This window comes from Montipora capricornis, chromosome 12 (genome assembly GCF_036669925.1).
Source record: "Montipora capricornis isolate CH-2021 chromosome 12, ASM3666992v2, whole genome shotgun sequence".
Taxonomy (NCBI): domain Eukaryota; kingdom Metazoa; phylum Cnidaria; class Anthozoa; order Scleractinia; family Acroporidae; genus Montipora; species Montipora capricornis.
The window spans coordinates 10,818,558-10,840,756 of record NC_090894.1 but is presented as its reverse complement, the minus strand read 5'-3'; the positions used below and the strand labels follow the sequence as shown (position 1 = coordinate 10,840,756).

The 22,199-nt window shown below is 38.2% G+C and overlaps 1 protein-coding gene across 2 annotated transcripts in view; it reads right to left on the bottom strand.

Moving 5' to 3' along the window:
* The window catches only part of LOC138026558 (serine/threonine-protein phosphatase 2A 56 kDa regulatory subunit gamma isoform-like), a 20,500-nt gene extending 1,433 nt beyond the window's left edge, over positions 1 to 19,067 (bottom strand). Inside the window, exons 1-17 of one of the 2 annotated variants that reach the window (XM_068873948.1) lie at positions 18,932 to 19,067; positions 18,730 to 18,798; positions 18,419 to 18,566; positions 14,213 to 14,412; positions 13,452 to 13,562; positions 13,104 to 13,196; positions 9,080 to 9,210; positions 8,305 to 8,364; positions 6,378 to 6,486; positions 5,556 to 5,609; positions 4,806 to 4,856; positions 4,606 to 4,725; positions 3,969 to 4,096; positions 3,275 to 3,376; positions 2,085 to 2,157; positions 1,566 to 1,685; positions 1 to 611 (exon numbers count right to left, since the gene is read on the bottom strand). The exon at positions 1 to 611 is cut by the window's left edge and continues 1,433 nt beyond it. In XM_068873948.1, the coding sequence (XP_068730049.1) occupies positions 474 to 611; positions 1,566 to 1,685; positions 2,085 to 2,157; positions 3,275 to 3,376; positions 3,969 to 4,096; positions 4,606 to 4,725; positions 4,806 to 4,856; positions 5,556 to 5,609; positions 6,378 to 6,486; positions 8,305 to 8,364; positions 9,080 to 9,210; positions 13,104 to 13,196; positions 13,452 to 13,562; positions 14,213 to 14,412; positions 18,419 to 18,566; positions 18,730 to 18,798; positions 18,932 to 18,958 (1,734 nt within the window). In that variant the 5' untranslated portion in view covers positions 18,959 to 19,067 and the 3' untranslated portion in view covers positions 1 to 473. The remainder of the gene's footprint in view (positions 612 to 1,565; positions 1,686 to 2,084; positions 2,158 to 3,274; positions 3,377 to 3,968; positions 4,097 to 4,605; positions 4,726 to 4,805; positions 4,857 to 5,555; positions 5,610 to 6,377; positions 6,487 to 8,304; positions 8,365 to 9,079; positions 9,211 to 13,103; positions 13,197 to 13,451; positions 13,563 to 14,212; positions 14,413 to 18,418; positions 18,567 to 18,729; positions 18,799 to 18,931) is intronic. The other variant, XM_068873949.1, reaches the window with a different exon arrangement.
* Positions 19,068 to 22,199: the final 3,132 nt, after the last annotated feature.

Here is a 22,199-nt window from a genome sequence, read left to right as displayed (position 1 = left end):
TTCAAATTTACCCAAATTCAATCCATTTCAATCCTCTCCAGTTTTGTCCATCCATGTCCCTTCTTGGCTTCCCTACGTTTTGTTAGAGTTCTTCTATAGTTTTGAAAAGTTATTTTGATATTTTATTTAATTCTATGACCATTCGATCAGTGCTGAAATTGCCTAAAATTGCGTGACCTAGCCCCTTTAAAGGGACTTCAGAAATGACCATTTGACAGGGGCCACAGCAACAGTTTGGTAGTTAACAGCCACCCCCTTCCCCCCCCCTCCCTTAAATATTGGCATACTAAAATCGTACTAACTCCACTGAAAAAGAGACTGAATAAAAGCAAAGCTGACTTGCACATTTTCACCAAAGAGTAATCTTTGATTATCGACAGAGATATCTTAAAACAAACAATTATGAAGAAAATTAATAACCAATTAAAAATGTTTAAAATTTGTAAAATTTCTGCAACAAGGCAATTGATGTTTTAAGCCTCTTGAGAAGAGGCGAGGTATTCTCCAGGGCCATTGTAATCTGTCAGAGCATTTACAGTTTGGGAATCATGTGGCAATTCTGATTTCCGCCGTACAAATTTCTTGTGTTCTGGTTTCTTTGCAGTCATTTCCTACAGATTAAAATCGAGCAAGTACTGTCAATAATTTAAATTAGTAACAATCCTTTGTTTCCAAGATTGCATTTGGTTTCAATTTAAATAATGCTGAGAGTGTGAGAAAAGGTTTATGCATGTCCATTCATTAAAGCCAGTGATTTCTGGTTCACTTTTTGCAGCTCTTGTTCAACAAGTGTTGAAATATGTATCTTTAAATTATTATTTCGTGTTGACTGCTGAAATAGGCCATACACCTTGTTGGAAGTTGTATAACAAAGTTAAACTACGATAGAGACAAGTTATAATTATCCATTTACCAAATTGCCATTATTTGGACAGCATTAAATCAATGTTTATGACTAAAATGGATACGCAACATTCAGGTATGACACTTTATGACAAATACATAACACAACTTACAACTTCAGGGTGAAACAAGGAGACAAAAACTGGTCATTTCATGCACCCTAAGTAGTATCGTTTGTAGTGTTATAAAGTACATAATCGGCATTTGTTCGAGAATGGTTAGTTATTAATGACTGTTAAGGGTGACACTTTATATCCATGGGTAGTGCATCATGTACGTGTAAACCTTCACAAATTGTCCTGAGAATATTGCCTTCACTTGTTACAGTACCTCTGTAACCATGTTACCTTGTTACCGTTGTGACCTACATGTAATGCAATGCGATGTACTTGTCATTGAGTGTCACACCTGACTGTGGTGTATCCATTCTAGTTACAATCATTAATCAATATTATTGCCATTATTATTATTATTATTATTATTATTATTCCAGTCTCTAAAGGCTGGAAACACAGTCCAACATTTTGTTGATCAAAATGTTGCATAAGGTTGAACCTGAATCACAGCTTGAGTGTTGCGGAGCTGGCTCAAAATAATTATTATTACTTCTGGCCCACAAATGAAGTGTGCCATAACAAAGTAATATTTTAACATTAGCTTACCACATTTTGCACTGCTTGAAAATCCACATCTCCTTCGTCCATTCCTTCTACGCCGCTGCCTAACTCCATGCATACAACAGCTGTTTTAGTGCCACTTTCCACGCACGCAATCTTGATATACTACAGTGTTAAAGTGTTAAAGGAAACAGCGTTATTAGAATACAAAAGAGGTGCTAGTTTTCCCCAGTTAGAAAAGCTGATAGTGGTGCTAACACCATTACTTGAGTTTACCAGACATAAAGGATGCTATCACTCTACATGCAAGTAATGCACCATGGATTCTTTAAGTCGTAATGAGGTTACAGTTACACGTACATGTAGCATTAAAGGATTACACATGTACAGGTTTCAAGCAGTAGCTTGACCACCACCGTCACAAATGTGCCACAGTGTCTGTCAATTTCATTGCCAAGTTTCCTTTCCAGAGAGATTTTAGGCACGCAATCTTGTTTCACCAATTCGTTCAAGATATGATCAATACTTGAATAACAATTTTTAAGAATAATTATGTCAACTTACATCAGGGTTCTTACGAGCTAATTCATCAATTTTCATCCACGCTTCTTCTCTTTCCTTCAGCTTTTCCTTTTCCCTATGATCACACGGTAGAAAAACCTTAAAAGTTTGATCAATACACTACAGTATAGTAGGGCTCAATTTGCCTCACATTACTTGCACTCCTCTGTCAAATTTTAGTCTGAAGGTAGGAACTAACTCACAATTTCAGCTCTCTTAGCAATATCAACATACTACTAGTTTAGAGTCAACAACCAAAACACTATATACCTGAGTTGACTAAATTTTATTTTCTGGTTGGGTGCAGTCCTGAGAAGGACAATAATAATAATATAGTTTTTGACCACCTGAGAGGAAATCATCTACTGAGTCATCTTCAAGTGACTCCCTCAGGTTGTCCAAAATAAAGCCTGGGTTCAAACAAAGAATTTTTTTCAATAAATGCAATGTATACATACCAAATGTATGCTTTTTTTGTTTGAAATTGGTTGTTTAGTTTTTACACAACAATGGAGGGCCAAAAGAAGAGGAAAAGTAAAATAACAGCACCTCTTTTTATCCTTTACCTTCACTACATTTGCATCACGCCATTCACAAATTGACTTCCAAGAGGTAAAAAACATGTTGAACTTAGTGAAATGTCCAATTTTAAGCCTTTTGGCTAAATGATAACAAGCAAGTTATAAGCCATCAAAAACTGATAAATTCTTCGGTGCATACATTCTTAGTAAAATTCCGAATTTTCAAAGCCTCATTATTAAGCCTCATTATTCAGTGATTATCTGGTGAATTTCGCTCCCAAGTTTCAGAGATAGCTCAATTTATACAAGGGACTTTCAATATTCAGAAATGATTTTTGGCTGATTGATTAGAAAATGATGGGCTTATGCTACTGAGGTAAAAAATGTAAACAAAGATTTCCCTGTTGCTGGTGTACCTGTAAACCGCTGTTTACTGATTAAAATTTGGTTGCAATTTGACAAAATAGCAAAAAGAATGTTTTTATTACAGTTAACAATGCAGCCCCTCAATTTGACAGAAACATGTTTGAGTGCAAGAGCAGGGCTTCCAAGAAATCAATGACTGATTTAATAGAAATAATAAATTAATATCACTGACAACATTTTAAAACACTCCTTCTTCATTAAGTTATTCAACACTACTAAAAATACCTTTAAAATCATTTAAAATACCTGTGCCTTTCTTGTTTATATTTTTGCGAACACTCATCAAACAGCTTTTGATTCATTTCCATAAAGAGCTTCAGTGCATTGTATATAAGGCCATGAATTGTTCTAAGTAGAAAAAAGATAACAAATCTGTTACTTCTGGCAAAATTCATGTTTTAGGGCAGTCAATTTATTGGTACAGTAGCGCATGGGTTTCAGGTTTCTCAGAAATCCCTCAAATGGACACAGTTGTCTACAGGTTACACATTCTTTCATGTTGCAACTGTCACTCCTGTCTCAATGAATGCTTATTTTCAACCTGACAATAGTTTTTTACTTAATGTTGTTTCTGAGATTTTGAAACTATTTTGATCAATCTGCTCAAGTCTACTAATGACCACTCAAGTGTGAAGTCTATACCAAGTTCAGCACATCAATGAACTGCTGGATCAATAATCTTTCCAGTTTGAAGCTTCTATAAAGTAATCTTGGTCTGACTTTCTGCCTAACTTTATACACGTTCGCTGCATGTGATGTAACAGTACCAGCCTGCTGGCTCATGATCCAAACAATCCTAACAACAATATACTTCCACTGATGTTTCAATCTAAAGGAAGTTGTTGTTGAAAATCAAGCTACAATCTCAAAGTTAAAGAACTGAGACTCATAGGTTTCAAGACCAGAACGAAACATCATAAAACGACACGACATGACTTACTTATTCCAATGGTTTTTTGAATGTCTGTACAATGAAGGGAACATGATTGGAACAATGACTCCAGCATTGTCACTCATTAAACTCATCACATACTCATTATTCCAATAATACAGTGCACGCTCAGCTACCTAAATGAAACAAATATTTAATGACCAACATTTAGTGAGAAAAATAATAACACTGGAACCGTACTACCCAGGGTCAAATGTTAATCAGAGATCAGCCTCAAATGTTGGTCATAACAGTAAATAAGGTAAAGGGCAACTGATTCTATTAATTAATTATCTGGAAATTGTGTCTGTTGTTCATTTTGGTATTAAAACTTTGTGAGAGATTGAAGTAACAATTTGTTGTTGACAAATGACAAGTAGCTGAAAAAGGAGAAAAATTCAATGAAACACTGCAAATACATTGAATTTGTACAACATGCAAGCCATTCAAGTCACCTTGCAGTTACTGAAAGCTAACCGTTTAATACTGTTTATCAGCGCTATTTGAAATGGGTGCTTAGACTTTGCTTGCTTTTTAATATGATTCCACTCACAAAGGCCACCTAATGTAAGCTTGGTCTAGTTTAAAGGAAACACAAAGTTGAGAATTCAGATCAAAGTATTTTTCAAGCTCTGAACCCACTTACTTGGAAATGTGGGCTTGATATGCATTTTGCCAGCTGTCGAAAAAGTGGTTCTAATACTTTAGAGAATTCCAGTGGCTCAATAACATCCAGGATTTCCTCAAGCTCATTGAGGAACATCACCTGAACAAAATGAAGCAAGTATACAAGTCAGACAATCAATTTGGGAAATTAATTTTAGAAACTTTATAATGATTCCTCACCTCTTTTGGGCTGTGAACTTTTGGCCAGAATTTCATAAGTGAGAGGATGACCTATCGGGAATAAAAGAAGTTCAATAGCTTCAGTAGCGGCAGGTACAAAACATAGGTCACAGGTCACAGGTCATTGTTTTACCAATACAGAAAGTATCCTAATATTCACAAAAGCCAACCTTAGACCTAGTTAGGCCTAAGGTTAGCTTTTATGAATGTTTAGGATACTTTCTGTATTGGTAAATCAATGACCTGTGACCTGTGACCTGTGTTTTGTGTCTGCCGCTTCAGTAGCTAATTTAGGGGACCTTTCAAATCAATGACAGCAACTACTACAACATTGTCATTTGAAATATTAGATGTAAGTAGTATTTGTGCCATTTTGTGGTTATGTGAACACATCAATGTGCAGGAGGGTGTGGACCAGCTATTCAAAGCTGACACTTGTATGAATGGGGGACTCATGTTTGAAGAAATATAAAACACATCATCATCATACTTGTCTAGCATTTTCCACCAAACACTGATTAAAATAATTTATTTATTATTGTCTTAATTTTCATGTTAACTTCATGATCAGCAAGGGAAAACAAAGAATTATAATTATGTAACACACATGTAGAGGATGATTTTGCTCAATAAAACTATTATTTTTTGGCATTTGCCTTCCTGTTAAATCCAAATTCTTTGCTGAGGCTTCTCCATCATAAGGAGACTACACAATAAAAAGGTGTGTCACATCAGTACTTGGCGTCTTACCAGTTCAGTCAGAGCTGGGTCTTTTTCCAAGAATTGAACAATGCAATATGCCAACTGCAAAGCAAAACAAATAACACTGTAACCAACAAAGCAGCACATCCTGGGATGTAAAAAATAGCAATGCTTACAGCAGAATACAGTCATTAAAACCCATCCCCTCCTGCAGTGACACGGATAGATTTTACTCTGTCTAAAGGCAGGTGACTTTGCTTGTCAATGGGGGCAGGTTTAGGACTGAAAAGGTTGGAAGAACATTTCCTTAACTGACGTCAAATTATAGCAATTAAGCCCTCTGCCAACATGATTTCAAAATATCACTTACAGAGACTGGATCAATGTCAGAATGTTGAAGTGGAGTTCTCATTACGCATACTTACAGTGTATGCTGTGAACGTTATTGTGAAATTAACCCATTGACTCCCAGGGGTTCCCCATTGAAGAGTAAAATCGTCTGGCGTTAGACGGAGTAAAATACTAAGTCTGGCCGGTTTAGGCCGGTTTGGACGTCAAAGGGTTAATGCCCTGTAATTTGCTTTGTATCTTATCAGTTTCTGACAGGCCAAAAGTCAAAGCATGGTGGTTTCTTGTACAGGTACACTCCAAGTCAAAATCAGTATCCATTCCACAGGTCAAATAAATGAAGGTTCATATAATTATTCTAAAATCATAAAATTGTTTTTTGGCAAAAAGTGAACCAAATAACAAATTAATAACATCCTGCCTTGAACTGAACTGAAGTCCACCACCCAAGAACAAAAAGATTTGTTCCCTGCCTCTTTCACAAGCCCAGCTGTCAAGAATAACCTAATTTCCATTCCTTACCTGGGGATGATACATGCTCAGAGCCTTGGCTTTGTGTAGAGGCATCAAAACTTTCATCAGAAAGTGCTTGTGTTCTTCCTTTAGTGGAAGTGCAAAGCCATTGATGATACTAACAAGAAAATAAGAGTGATAATTTATGTGCCAGATTACAGTAGCAAATATGTGTATATTTTAATGATGTCCACAAGCGAATGTACCTTGCATAATGGTCTCACTGTCCCACTTTCCACTTAAGCTAGTGTATGAATAATATTATTTTGTTCCCTGAATTTGTTTCAATCATCTAATTATTTTGATGTTGTCCAAATTTTTTATTGTATAGTTAAATAAAATTTAACATAGTTAACGACTAGGAGCTAGTCTGGTCAGTAGTGTTTTGCAGGCGGTTGTTAGTGTCTTGGCCGTCTGGTAGCGTTGTTCAGCGTTTTGGTGCGTTCTGTAGCGTTTGTTATAGTTACATGGTTCACGACCGGGAGCTAGTCCGGTCAGTAGCGTTTTGCAGGCGTTTGTTAGCGTTGTTATGCGTTTTTGTAGCGTTTGCAGCACTCTTTAGGTTGGGGGAGCCCTGGGGCTGACATGGTTCAGCGGTATTCCTGCGTAGTGCATGCGTTGTCCAATGTGCTTGCAGCGTGTTTGTTGGCGTGGCGTTGTGAGTCGGTTTAGGAGTTTAGTGGTTCTCGGCGTTCCCTCCCTCTCCCCCCCCCTTTCCTTTTTTTTGTGTGTTATTATTATTATTATTCCACTGAGCTATCTGGCTCAAGTGTGACGGGTGCCTTAGGGGGGCCTGGCGCGGGGGGCTCGTGGCTTGGTTGCGGGTTGGGCAGGCCAGTCGGGTGTTCTAGCGCCTTGGGGATGTGACTGCGGTTGCAGCCCCCAGGCTTCCTGGGCACCTACCCTCCACTGGCGACGTGGGCGTTAAGTATAGATATTGATGAAATACTAGGATCTTCCTTTTTATTAAAAATATCATATCTTTGCCCTTAACAGTAACGATTATTAATAATAAATTTATCTTTCACATGTCACAAAGGATATACCGGTAGCTGTTGTTAATTATCAAAACTAACATGATTAGCCAATAAAAAGAGAAATTCCCCTTCACTGTAAGATATACTTTTGTGCTGTAATATAGTTATTATTGTTCTCTACTACATTAATATTTTTATGGCTCAAATTATTAGACATTATCATGAGTTTTTTCATAACTTTCATATCTTGTTTCATGTTACACAACATGTGTGTTTTAACAGTTGGTGACCACTTTACTTTTTTTGCCATTTTCAAAAATGAATTATACAAGTTGTTTTTAATCTGAACACTTCATCAGTATCTGTGTAATAAAATTATACAGAACATTAGATGGTCACTTAGGGCTAAAATGTCATCTTCTGGTGCTCAAAGATAAAATTCATTGTTTTACAAATAATCAAAAGTTCCAGTGAGTGTCAGAGACAAGGTGTCCAGAAGGGAATCTGGAAAGGTCAAAGTGGGTGTTATCTGTTTAACAAATAGATTCCATGTTGCTGTGTATCTGTTCCGTAATAGATCACAGATGGCATTAAAATGTGGTGATGAAAAAAAAGTGCGAACACAATATTGTTAACACTTTAAGCCCTGAGGGTGTGCCCATTGATGAGTAAAATCATCCGGCAGTAGGCAGAGTAAAATCCTATAAGTGGCACTATTGCGGTTTAAAGGGTTAAGGAGACAGCCAAACATGTTATTGATGTTCTTACCACATTTTGGACATCTTCTGTGATCTATCACTGAACAGATGCACAGCAACATGGAACCTATTTTGTTTTATATATTGATAAAGAACTAAAAGTCTGCATTTTAGACAAAGTCTGCAGTCTGCATTTTACACTGACAGGAAGTCTATTGCCATCTATACCAGTATCACAGAACATAAAAGAGATATGCTTACCTCCCTAAGATTTCTAGCAACTCTGCAATGCCGTTATGGTGCTCCGTTTCATATATAAATCTGTAAAAAAAACATTGTTTTAAAGGCACTATTGTTTGATAAAGGCATAAACCCTTCAGATCTGCATGCATGTACAAAATCTCTTTACACAGATTTAGTCCTCCATCCCCTAAACCAGGTATATTCCATGAAATAAACAGTAAATAATTATGCACAAAGATACCTCAAGTACCGCATACCATAAATGGACTTTTTGTTATTAGGCAAAATTGTTGCTAAGCCCAAACTTCCAGTAATTCACAGCACAAAGCTCATGATTTGTCGCAGTTTGCACAATATGCGGGCCAGCAAGTCAACTCATAGTTATTGAAAGCTAACCATCAGTGCTATTTGAAAGTGTTCTCAGCTGACTCACACATCTGCTCTATAGCATGCCTCGCTGGCTTGCAGATTGCACATCTCCAATTTACTGGTAAATAAATGAAAGAGAAAACTACTTCAATCTGTTTCTTTTACTCCACTCTATCACCACAGTTATGCTGTCTGCATGAAGCATGGGGAAAGCTCACTCCAAATTTCTTTTTAAAAGCACAGTTAATTTGATGCAAAATTGACCCATTGAGCATTTTTTCATAAATAGCAAACAATATTTTGGTCTGTTTGGAGCAGACCCCATGACCTCATACACGAGATCTGATAGTCAGCCAACCAAACAGCAGTTTGAAGGTTTTCTACAAAGATCTTGAATAATTACTACAAATAGAAAAACATTCACCTGTAAAATATATTATTTATTTGTTTTCTGATATAAGCTCTCAGTCCCAGAAATTTGCCATATATTCTGTGGAGGACTGTCTTGAGGAAGTCTCTTTCCCTCGGATCTTCACTGTCAAACAGGTCAAGAAGCTAAACAGATAGAAAAGAAAAAAGAACACTTCATCAGGGCCCTCACAGCTGGAACATGCACAAATGCCAAGAAATGCACCTAATTAGGTGCACAACCAATTTTGACATCCAATAGAAAGTGCCTCTTTAACCCTTTCACCCCTGTGGGGTTCCCCATTGACGAATAAAATCGTCTGGCGTTAGACAGAGTGTATAAGTCTCATTGGCCCTTACAGGAGTGAAAGGGTAAGTGCAAGCCTTAATTTGCTAAAGCTTTGGTAAAGGTTGGCATTATTTTTGGCTTAGAGTAAATGCACCTGTTTATCTTTACTTGAGGAGCAGCGTTTTGGGGGACACTTAGTAACATTAATAATTTCTGTTTTCAGAGAAACAAGTGATGTTGAAGTTGGGGAAAAGAGCAACAGAACAAGTTGTGCAATGCTTATTGAAATCCGCATGCACGTAATGAGGGTTACATCTGGACATATCTGGGAACATGCTATGCTGATTTTTATGGCCAATTCTCGGTTTTCACATGACGTCATGACCGCCATGTTGGTGCCCTAATCAAAGAAAAGGCGGCCATGTTGGTGCCCCAACCAAATTCTCTGGGAATTTAACTCTATTATTATGCAAACACTTCCTTTTGTTTTCGTTGAAAAACATGGCTGTTGATCATGTGAGTGAAAACCAGCAATAGCCCTTTTCACGGTTAGTTTTTCTAATTTGCATTACAATACAATCTAGCATGTATGTGGGGCAAATTCTGGCTATTTTGTGGTTTTACCGGTAACCCGAAATTGCCTAAGATTACATTGTAATGCAAATGAGAAAAACTAACCGTGAAAAGGGCTATTACAGACTCCATCTTAGTCACTTATGGGTAAACGTAATTTTAGAGACCCCCACTAAGTCACTTTTTGTTTAATATGCATAAACCTTGCATAAAGGTTTTTAATTTCAAAACAAAATGTAATGTGACTAGACTAGTAAGTATTAAATCAAGAGTGCTGCAGTTCTCTCTGTAACAACTTTTTTTTAACGCAAATCTTTTCATTTTTAAATCCCACTAGCCAGAATTTTCTCACCCCCAAAATCCCGACAATTTACAACCCATTCTAGTAACTCTGTTGGGAACGCTGTTGGAAATGCAACCCCATTATAGTTAACAACATTCGTAAAAATGCGACCCCATCCAGCAGCACATCTCCATTAGAACATCAATAAAAAGTACATGTACCTCCGCCCTCCGGAGGAAAAGCAGAGAACCCAGAGAAAAAGCTTGGATATGGCAACTACTAGGATATGAATCCTGCACAAACTGGAAAGAGGCAAGTGCTGCTACAAAATGTTACTAACATTACAACACCCCTGCTTCTCCCCCAAGCCTCCCAAACAGTGTAGTCCCAGTTCATCACCCATTCAGGACCCAACACAACTTGACTTCATGGGAACCATTGTTTTCCTGTTAGTCATGTAGTAGAGTCATAGGCAAAAAATCACCCAAAAAGTGCTTAATAGATTGTTGTTTGCTGAGGCTGCCACTGTGTTTATCCAAGTAACTGCGTACTGCTGTTGCTACTTAGTCTCAAAACAATGGTGGCACAATCCCTTCCAGTCACAAACCAGACTTCGAGCCACAACTACCACAGCAACCATAAAATTAGACTATGAGCAGTCCCTCTGACTCTGCTTAGTCAAGCACAGGATGACAGGCATGAAAAATGGCCATGCAAAATCTGAATTTTAGGACGAGCTCCTCCTTGATTCCAGATTTCACACAGCTATTTGTTGTTGTATACAAAAATTTGCTTTTATCAACGGAGTTGATAATGTAAATTGGCCACCGTACAGAGATTCTAAAAGCTGACGTTTCAAGCGTTAACCCTTCATCAGAGCGAATCGAATTTACTTCCCCACCGACGCAGCACCACAGTTTCTTTAGAAGCTACCCCTTCATTATTTGTTGTAGTGCCTGTCAACCAACTAAAGTGCGAAAGAGGGACTGCTCATAGTCTACCATAAAATTAATGCAGATGGCCCGTAAACAACCCAAAGGTACTGAAAAGATGTAATTCTTTAATGATGATTCTGGAATACTCTGAGTAAGGTACATGCTACTAAGGAGGCATCAGACCAATGACCTCCAGAATAATACTTTGAGGACCCTGCATACTATGCATGTATAATATCGTACAACTGAAAACGACTGACAAAAGCATCCTAACTGACAGGAGACTGACCACCACTGGCTGCTTGCAAACACAGCCAAGTATCACATTTTCTCAGTAAGGATGTTCGCGCCCATTGCTACTACGCATTTTCTCGTGCATGTCACGCACACGTCATGCATCGCAGACCATGAAGGTAACCACGATGCTAAAGGCGCAAACATTTTCCACAAGAATGGAACGTGAAAGCATATGGCATTATGGGATAGCTGTGGACCCAGGTCTTCTCAGAAATGTCACGCAATGGCGTGACAGTGCAAATAGACAATCGCTTTGAGAACTTTGCAGCGATTTTACTCTCTTGAATGCTCGGTGACCCCCATTTTTCTTTCCGTAATCACTTCCTTTCCTGATTTTGTCCATTTTAACAAAAAACAAAAAAATCTGTACGTGAGAAGTTACAAATATTTCGCCTTTTATGCTCTCATGCGACTGAAGTTTTCTTTCTTAGACTAATATGTATCGTTTTTCAAGGTCTATTTCACTTCAGAAAAAGACATCAGCTGCTAAAGTTTGTTTAGTTATATTAGTTATGTTGAATTGAGTATGTTTACCTGATCTAAGTTTCACTGATGTAGCTTTTTTATTGCTGACAGTTGTAAGCTAAGATCGTCTTAAAATAACGCAAGCGTCTAAAAGTGCACCTCATGATCTCGAAAACGAGCACAGTGACCCCCCATTTTTTTTTGCCTTTTTGGCAAAAATAGATCATTACCTTTCTGCGTGGCAAGTTTTAAAAAAATCTGTATGTGGGAACGTTTTGGGCGCGAACGTCCTTAAGAGGCACCGTAAACTTTCAATTTTCATTGTGTCAAATTAAAAAACTGAGACATTTGACAAAATACCCCTGGGTACTTGGCTACATGGCACATCCCAATATACAGCCATTCCCCCTCAAAGATAACAAACCCTCCATTTTAGTTCCATAAGCAAATCATAATTTACTGGTAATACAATAAGCCAAGTAATTGACACATATGATCTTAAGTTGACAATGATAACCACACAATACCAAAATTGTTTGCCAATATGGGATGTCATTTTGTGACTTCAAAGTAGCTTTTGGTGCTTAATAAGATTTGGCTATGACACCTACCCCAAGGTGAAAACAAATTTACAGAAAATTTTTAAATTTTCTTTGAAAAATTACTGTCTTACACGTATAATGAAGTTAAATGCAGTTTAACTGAGTTAACTACTAGGAGCAACTACAGTCAATATAGTTGTCAGTGGTTTTGTTATATTTTCGCATGCGTCGGATTTCTCATGCTTTGGGTAGTAGAGCTCTTTTATCAGTGTGGCAGGAAGAAGGAGCATTGTGTGTGGAGCGTTTAACAGCTTTTCCCCTCCCTTCCCCCTCTACTTTCCACTGTTTATCAGTGTGACGGGTGCCTGTCTTCTCGAGGGCGTGGAGGCTCATGGCTGATTTGTCAGGTTTTGCCAGCCATCGATGCAGTCTCCATCTTAGAGCTGGCTGCGAATAGTGGAAGCTCCAGAATGTCTCAGGCACCCGACCTCCACTTAACAACACAGCTGTTAACCTGAGAAAATAGGGAGGACAGTTCAACAGGGCCATGGTCGGAGCTCCAGGGAGACTTGGTATCCCTGCCCTCAATAATCTTTAGTCAATGTACTGCTTAAATCGCTGGAATGGAAAACCAAATTAATTATTATTTTATGTACCTGCATAACAAACTTTTGATCAACGAACTTCTTGGCCACCGACGGTTGAAAATCTTGTGATTCTAAGAACCTCAAGAACAACTCATAAACAATCTGAAAGGAAAGTAAGATTGCATGGTTAATAACAGTTTCTTTGCTCCATCAAGACTCAACTTTCAAGCTTATTTTAGTGCAAGAAACTGTTTTTATCACCACACGTAAGATAACTTTACATCTCTTCAAAACGAAAATTTAATGTGAAAACAGAAAAACAGTGAGCGTTCCACAGATGTCAGGCAGTCTCACAGAATTCATAATCTATGCCCCAGTTTATGGGTAGAAATGTTAAGGGATGCTGCAATACTTAACCTGAAGATGTGGCCAGGCAGCCTCCAAATTAGGTTCATCTTCCTCTGGATCAAACTCGGCACCATTGGGATTCGATGGGGGAGGAAGAGTCCTAAATGTGTTGACTGCAAACTGTTGATTAATGAAATCATTCACAACTGTCATAAAACTTGACACAAGAATGATTCAAATTAACTGCAGAGAACAGTGAATCACTCTTCCAATTCTGGCTCTCACCCAAAGTTTCTGACAACGCTGTCAATAATTATTTCAACCAACAGCTCAGGCTTTTCTAACAAATTATGGCCATGTCCAAACATAGCAATTTCAAGTAGGTACTAGTTACTATGCCATTCATAAAAATTCAGCCTATGAAGTTCATATTCTGATGACTGATTTTGATCTCAACTGTAGTCAATCATAGTCGCAGAAGAAGTAAATGGGTCATGCCCAATGTTGTGATTGGTTGATTTTGATCCACTTTTTGTTGAGTTCTAACTGTCACAGCAAACATGATTGATGGCAGACAAAAACAGAACAGTTGACTGAAATTTTGAATTTTAAAGGCTGGAAATTACTAAAAGAGACGTTTAAAATGAAACAGGCACTAATTTAATTGGTATACACCACACAAGAGAAAAGAGAACAGTGCTTTCCACACATTTTGATTGGCTATCTTGGAGGTAAATAGCAAGGTCCTTAATTCACATCTAGTAAGCAATCAGGGTTCGTAAATCCAATTTGATGAATAATTATTGTAAACTATTCAAACTGTATTTTACCATGTGTGCTACTTCAAGATAAATGGGATCTGTGATGACGCCCTTGTTATGCGTGATGAAGTCCACGATCTCATTAAGTGCTGCTCTCTTGACCTCCTTGAATTTTAGGTCGCTCAGAGGATCCATAGCAAAATCAAAGAGAATGCAACACTGCTGTATCTTCTGCATAAATAGTTGCTCCCTTTCATTTGGTGGGGCATCTGAAAGCAGGCACAGTATGACAATAGTTTTTTAAGATCAAATCATCCAATTCAAAGTGGGTGAAACAGGTGCGTAAGAAGAAGACTTAGAAGACTTCAATGTGTGTAACCACATTTTAACCCTTTCCCTCTTAAAATTTTTGTCTAATGCCAGACAATTTTACTCCTCAATGGGGGCTGCTTTTAGAATGTTTGTTAATGATTTTCTATTACTTGTCAAGAGAAACTCTTTAAAACCCATTGACCCCTGAGAGTGACACTTAATATATTTTACTCCCTCTGATGCCATACGATTTTATGTGTGAATTGCTTTAAGTGCTACTATGACCAAAAAAAATCAATTCTTCTTCTTTCTCTTTGGATTTCAAAACTGTGATCACTAAACACCGAGTGACCTAAGTTTTAAGCCTTGATTTCAAAAAGGCAGCTGTTTATTTTAACTGGAATTTTTCTGTTTAATGGTCCTTAATTACATGTACTAACTTTAACATCTTGAGGGAGCTACATTTGAGGAGGAAATGACGTCAAAGTCTCACTGGTTTAAGAATGCAAGGCATGTGTATGAAGATGAATTAATACCCAACATGGCATTTTGGGCTTTCAGACTTTTAAACTTGTGTCTTGCACATAACTATAATAAGCTGCATTTACACGCTGATAATTTAAGCTAGTGAGTAAGTGACGTCACTTTTCCCTAGATCCAACCCTCTGAGGTCCAATCGGTCAGCTCTGAACGTGAGTAATGGCGGATCATGGAATCCAAAACTTACACTCAAACGTAAAGAGCCTTTGGATGAAAATCAAAGCTCAACATTTTGCCAGTCAGGTTTTTTAAGCAAACACACTTTCAAAATCTTAAGAAAAAAGGCAGTGATTTCTTTATCATAGTAGCACTTTAATTAAGGCAAATCAATGTAAAATCACAACAAATTCTAGCCCAGCCACATCGTTCAACTTTCAAAAAGAGAAAAACCTGCTCCTTTATTGTTGCTATCATCATTCAGATTTTCTGGACATATTACAGAAAACGGTACTCTTCGCATACATTTGTTTGTTGTTTACGTGTGACCCCATCTTCAAAATGGCAAAATTTTCGAAAAGGTTACAAAATTATAACCATAGTTATAGCTCTTCAGGCAATATCCCCAAAACTAAATGAATTATTTTTTCACACTAACATCTGCAACTCTGCAACTGCTACAAAAAATATTCAACAGAACCATCAACCGCCTTAACAGCAAAATCCTTGGAAGTACGGTACTTTTTCTTGTGTCATTATTTAAATGGCATGCTCAATAAAATCTCAATTTTCTAATTAAGCAACGAGTATGCTCATTTCAGAAAATGTACCATAGCAAAGGTTACAAAATTTAATGTTTTATCTTTCATCACAAACTTCAAAAAGGTGACAATAACAACTCAGTTTATTAGCACAGGGCTTTTAGGGAGCTAAGAGCATAAGGTGAATTTATGATAAGATCTGCAAAGCACCTGTTGTTCTGTTTTATTTCCTACACAGCTTCCTACTTAATTTCTTGCATTGTTGGTGTTCAACCAAAACAATAGAGCCTGCCAAAATGTTTCATCTCGAAAGTAAATGGACATGCTCTTTAAAATCATTTCCATTAAAAACCGAACCAAAGCAGAACTTATGCAAGTACCAGTTAAATGGACAGTTTTCAAAAATATTTTGTTTTGATAACTTAAAAAAGCAACCAGTTTTATACAGTAAAACATGTTTTGAAAAAGACGTGCCTTCTTCAGTGTGGATTAAATTAGTATCTACTGCAAAATCTAGAGTTGTCAGAGAAGACAGAAGACGTTTATGCCAACATTGTATATCTAAGTAAAATTATTAACACATAACTTCAACACAACAATAGACCAAATCGACTAACTTGATGCTGTACCCAATTCTCCAGGGGTTGAGATTCTTTGTGTATTGTATTTGCATTATAATATTATAATAACATTCATATTTGAATGACATGGAAACACCTGGAACAAAATGTTTTAGTCCCAAAGAGATTTAATTGGGTACTATGTACAACATTGAATAAGCTGATTTGGTCTATTGCAGAGACTGGGACAATTTCTACTGAACTTTGACCTGTAGCCAATAGCTTGCATTATATAAATACTCATATACATAAATATTGTTAACCTAAAACCTTCAATGGTTGGCTCTAATGGAAACAATTTACCGTAATTGCGTTTTCTGGGAAGATCATTATTTCCCCAGATGCATGAAGGCAAGGGGAACCTTGAGCTTCCAAGAAAACGAAACCAACCAGTTTCCTAGGAGGCCAGTCGTCAATTTATTGTAATTTGGTGAAGCAAGGCCTCAGTACTGAATTTAAAGAACTGTTTCATGACAGTGCAGTTCATTTTTCGTAGTTTTTCAACTTAGTTGCTCCAATAGTATTGCAAAACACTTTGCTGTTTCACTCAAACCTATATTTCATTCAATGTTTTAAGGCCAAGACACACTGGGCAACAAGTTGCTCCGTGTGTACTACTTGCAAAACAAGTTGCTGAAACACGACTCCTATTCCGTGCACATGCAGTGATCTCATATGAGGGGAAATGTGAACTAGTTTTCTGATTCAATGTGGCAGATCATAATATTCTGATGCTCTCTCATTGGTTCAATTATACTTTGTTGCCCGAATTATACACACCGTACGACAACGCTACTTTTGATAATTTTGTCATTGTGATCAATCGCATGAATTCAAACTGGTTTGATATCTTGCAGCTGATTGCAGGGACAAAATTCTGCTGCAGTGACAATGATTTTCACAAAATTAACCATGTCACACGAGGCGAATTGTTGTGCTGACGAATTGTTGTGTTGACGCAGCAACTTATCGTCTAGTGTGTCCCAGCCTTTAAGTTGTTATTTTTATGTTTTGCTTCATTTGGTTGCCAGTTCCCAGTCGCTGAATTTGGCTAAATTTCATGACACTGCCCCTTAAACTAGTCCACCTCGAGAAAAAACATGTCCCCCATCTTAGAGAGAAGAATGTAATAATACCCAGCAACCTGGTCAAAAAAGACTGATGTGTAATAAGTCAAAAGATTCATTCATTTCCAGTTCTCGATTGGCGCGTCAGACAAGATCCAGATACGTTTCAAGGGCATCTTGACGGAACAAGAAAGACCGAATGTGGAGTTGGCACCACCAGGTTTTCTAGACAGGTCAGACAGCCCACTGTGTTGGTAATTTCACTGCAGACGTGTTCTTTTTGTGACACTTTTCAAAACAACACATATCGATAGGAATGAAAAGTAACATTCTCAAAATGATGTACAGCATACGTAGACTTGGCCCACAAAAGAAGGACATAAAAAGATAATAAAGCTGTAGTCTGTAGATTGCTGAACAGTAGTCCGATATTTTGTGACTCCAACAGGAGTGAATTGAAAAGCCTAATCAAAAAATAGACAATATTGAGGAATGCTTTTTTTTTTGTTTTCGCTCTGAACAGAATTGAAGACATAACATCCCCATTGCACAGAGACTTTTTTAAGAGGGGAAATAAAGCTTCCATACCAAATTTCGAATGAAACCTCTGAAGATAGAAAGTGTTAAATTACATACAGATAACTTGTTTACATAATCATAATGACATGAAAAGTACGAATAAAACCACCATATTCTGTATCTCTGCTTTAATCATTTGATACAAAAATGAAAAATCTGCAGTTTAACATTAGCACAAACAACTCATAAATACTTCTTTAAATATTTACTATTGCTTTAATTTTTTGGTAAAAAATTGTGAACGTCCAGTCTATTTAATTCCAAACAAATACCATTTTAAATTCCATTTAACGGGCATAACGATTCCCTTGGGTATATGGTTATGTGTAGTGTATGGTTATCACAATTGTATTGCAATAAAATGTTTGGTAGTATCACCGAGTGCATGCACAAGAAAAACTTTTCGTTTCGGTGCGTTCAAAGCGAAAAATGCTTGACAGCCGCCAAGTGGTGTCTCACCTTTCAATGGAGGTAGTTTAATTATCTCGCGATTGTCACTAACATTGAACGACGAAGAGCTCTGTCGTTTTTCTTTCCTCATGATCGAGGGACCATTTGCATATTGCCTTAATTTGACTACTTGACTCGGTGGATGGGCAGATTTAACCTGGGGCGAAGAAACAAAACAACACATATTTAGAGGGAAAAAAAGGTTCCGAAATATGTCAACACCCACACCAGTAAACAATATCCAACCTTCAACGAGATTCGACATACAGCACACAGAATTTCCCGCATAGAATTTAAGCGATGTTCTTCTTCATTCTTACCTCTTCAGAAGCAACCTCTCCGTTTTCTTTATTCCCTTGTTTAGAGCTGCTTCCAGACTTAGAGCTCTGCTGTTGACGGCGAAAAGCAAACGAGATTGACTAATGGGTCTGTCATTTGTGCTCACTAAATGTTTCGATCTCTGCGTCAGAGCGAAAATTGCTGCGAAAATAAAGCTAATTTCAGAGCACTTTAACACACTACCTTGTCTTTCTTTCCTTTATTTGGCATTGTAGTGATCCATTTAGTCAATGTAAACAGAAATCATGACGAGATAAATTGAATATTCCCATTTGCAAACATAAAAGCATGAGCAGATACAGTGCTTCGGAAGAGACAAAAGCTATTCCCTCATTGGCTAATATTTGCTACGGTATTTTATGCAGTCACGTGGTTTTATATTCGATACTAGCGCGGGAAATATTAAACACTTAATGACTGGTCCCGAGGGAAAACAGTTAAATTTTGTTTCCCGAGAATCTCAATGTTTCCCCGAGGCGCAGCCGAGGGAAACAAAATTAACTGTTTCCCGAGGGACCAGTCATTAATTAAGTGATTTGTTATATCGCACAAAAAAAAAAAACTTGCAAGGGCAACAGCAACGATGGTCGTCGGTCAACTTTCGCGGGTGACAGTGCGCTGTTACAATCTGACGTCATTGATTTTGCACTGTTGCCCGCTCAGAGACTTGTGGTGGGAAACAGTTTTATTGTTAGATGTCTCAAATTGAAGCTTAATATGTTAATTGCCGTGACTTTAACATCTTCAGTTCCCACGGCCTGCTCTCTACGGTGGCCCACAGCTGCCACGGCAAAACTTAATTTTCTGCGGGTCCCGAATCCGGAATCGGGAATCCGGAATCCGGAATGAATAAGAACTTGAACCAAAGTCCATTAAAATGATCCTGCGTCGTGCAAATGTTTAATTTCATGTCGTTGAATAATTTGTCACATGCTGACTCCTTTTGGTAGATGATTCATGTCGTAACTTCGGAAGGGAATCCAACTGTCTGGGCGTTTCTTTTTCTTGATGGCGGGGTGATAATGTCTTGACATCAAATATTACAGCAATTGTCTTCGGACGCTCGATTTTCTTGATTACACTCGTTTGTTGATCTCTTAATAAGGGTGCGTTCGATTGACCCTATTGCGAGATAAGAATAGGCGCAGTGATGATTTGAAATAGTATGTTTGACGTAGTTTTTAAGCAACTAAGAATGTTGAAGATATGTTTAAAATTTCATTTTAGTAGGTGATTGACAATTTCCATGTGAATCTATGTAAAAGCGAAGGATTTCTGATTTCAAATCTATGTATTCCTATTTCGGAATAAGGCCGATCGAACGCATCCTTACATACGTACAATACTTATGGAAAAGCATTTTACCACACGGAAATGAAAAATTTTCGTCTCAGAACCCCCGTTCTAAAAACATACAGGAAAGTAGCTAATATCTAAAACAATTTTCAGTTTATTTCAAATCAAAACAATTGCTTCCCAAGTACTTACAGCGGTTACCATTCACACGTGCCCCTCAAAGACTTTTCTCGTTTTTCGAAACTGAATTTGGGTGGACGTCAATCAATCAATTTAGTTTCGAAAAATGAAAACAAAATCGTTGAGGGGCGCGTGTGACTGATAACCGCTGTAAGCTCAGATAACGCTTTCGCCTCCAGTAAACAAGAATTCACTGTTCATGATCACAAAATACTTCTTATTATTTCTTTTTGGCAGTCGATTGGAAATTATACAGCCCTTGTCAGTGGTCATGGGTTAGATCAAGAGAAAATGAGGGGACAGAGAGGATGGCTCAGGGCGTTGGCCGGGATATGTCATGTCCACAAAAGTTATTTTTAGACGAGCGAAAGTCTTTGTTCTAGCGGAAGTCTGTCTTCCGAGACGTCCATACGCAGTCTTGCCTGGTTCTTAAGTTCTTAATGAAAAGAGAAAATGGCGGCGCACGTAGAAGGCTGATGAATATTTATATTCATTCAAACATCTGACCGAGGTTGGCCTGCATGCGGACGTCTCGGAAGACAGACTTCCCCTATAACAAAGACTTCCGCTCGTCTATAAATAACTTTCGTGGACATGACATATCCCAAGGGCTGGACCGGGAGCCTCCCTCTCTGTCCCCTCATTTTCTCTTGGTTAAATAGAAGAGACGCGGTCCTGTCTTAAATAGTGGTGCACGCGGATCTTCGTGGAAGCCATGTAAAAAGAAATTATCTGGCATACCAATTTAATTTCATTAAAGAAGCCAACTCTAAGAAGAAGATTGTTGGATATGAATGCAATTCTTATAAAACAATAATGTCAACGACCTCCCAGTCGTGCTTGCAATTGACTTCATCATGGCAATTGACTAAGGTCAAAACTGAGTTATCTATATACAAGGTGCATATCTTTGTCCTAAGAAATGGACTAAATTTAAACTTTTCTTTGCATGCATGCTACGTAGCTCTTCCGCGCTGTGATAGTGTTCGACCGAAGAGCCACTACAAGGCTTTTCGTTTTCCCTTTTCTTTTGCCTGAGGTAGTTAAGGGACCTATCACAATAGCACGATACAAATTCAGAGAACGATTAAATTGACCCATGCCAATAGAAAAACCATTGTAACTTAATTTCAGCTGCTGACTCGGGGCGAAACAGCCTGAAGAAGCTCCTTTTTACCTGTCGTAAAGTGTGACTATTCCCCCCAGAAAGATGACGAATCATACGCATATACGAGTGCAGCCAGAGAGAGTCTAGTTGGATTCACGGTCAACAGATCGGAATGGGAAATGATCTCTCTTAACAAAAATACACTGGGTCTGTTCTCGATCTTCCAGGCGCTTCACTCTATACTGGGCGCAATAAGTGTCACAACTTTCTTGATAAAAAAAATTAAATGCATTCGATCAGTTCCTAAAGAGAAAATGCTGTGAAAAGTGGTGTTGGATTACGACTTCGTTCACAGTACATATATCATGGCCTCCTACTGCCTTGCAGGCAATGGATCATTGGTATAGGCTCTTAGGCTCGTGACTGCGAGGACCGATTCTGGAGCTGCAAGGCCTGTGGCAGTGTGAACACTGCGTAAATTATCGCGTTCGACACGTGGAAGCCTTCTTCCTCTGTCTTTTCTCCACCCAGGTCCTCCTCATTCTCTCTACCTCTGCCTGTTTGCAGCCCGTCTTTAAAGCTACCCTCGACTTAATACGGTCGCCATTCCGAGTTGCCGACACTGATTTGGCTGCTTTCATGTCTCGTTTGCAGACGTCTTTGTAGCGAAGAAGAGGCCGTCCTGTCGGTAGTTTGCCTTGAGCCAGCTGTCCATAGAGTAGGTCTTTAGGAAGGCGCTCGAGGACCATGGCCTAGCCAACGGCGTAGTCTACGCTCTGAGAGGAGGTACTGGATAGTTGGCAGTTCTGCAGTTTCAAGTACTGCCTGGTTGGTGATTTTATCCTTCCAGGTGATCTCAAAAATTTT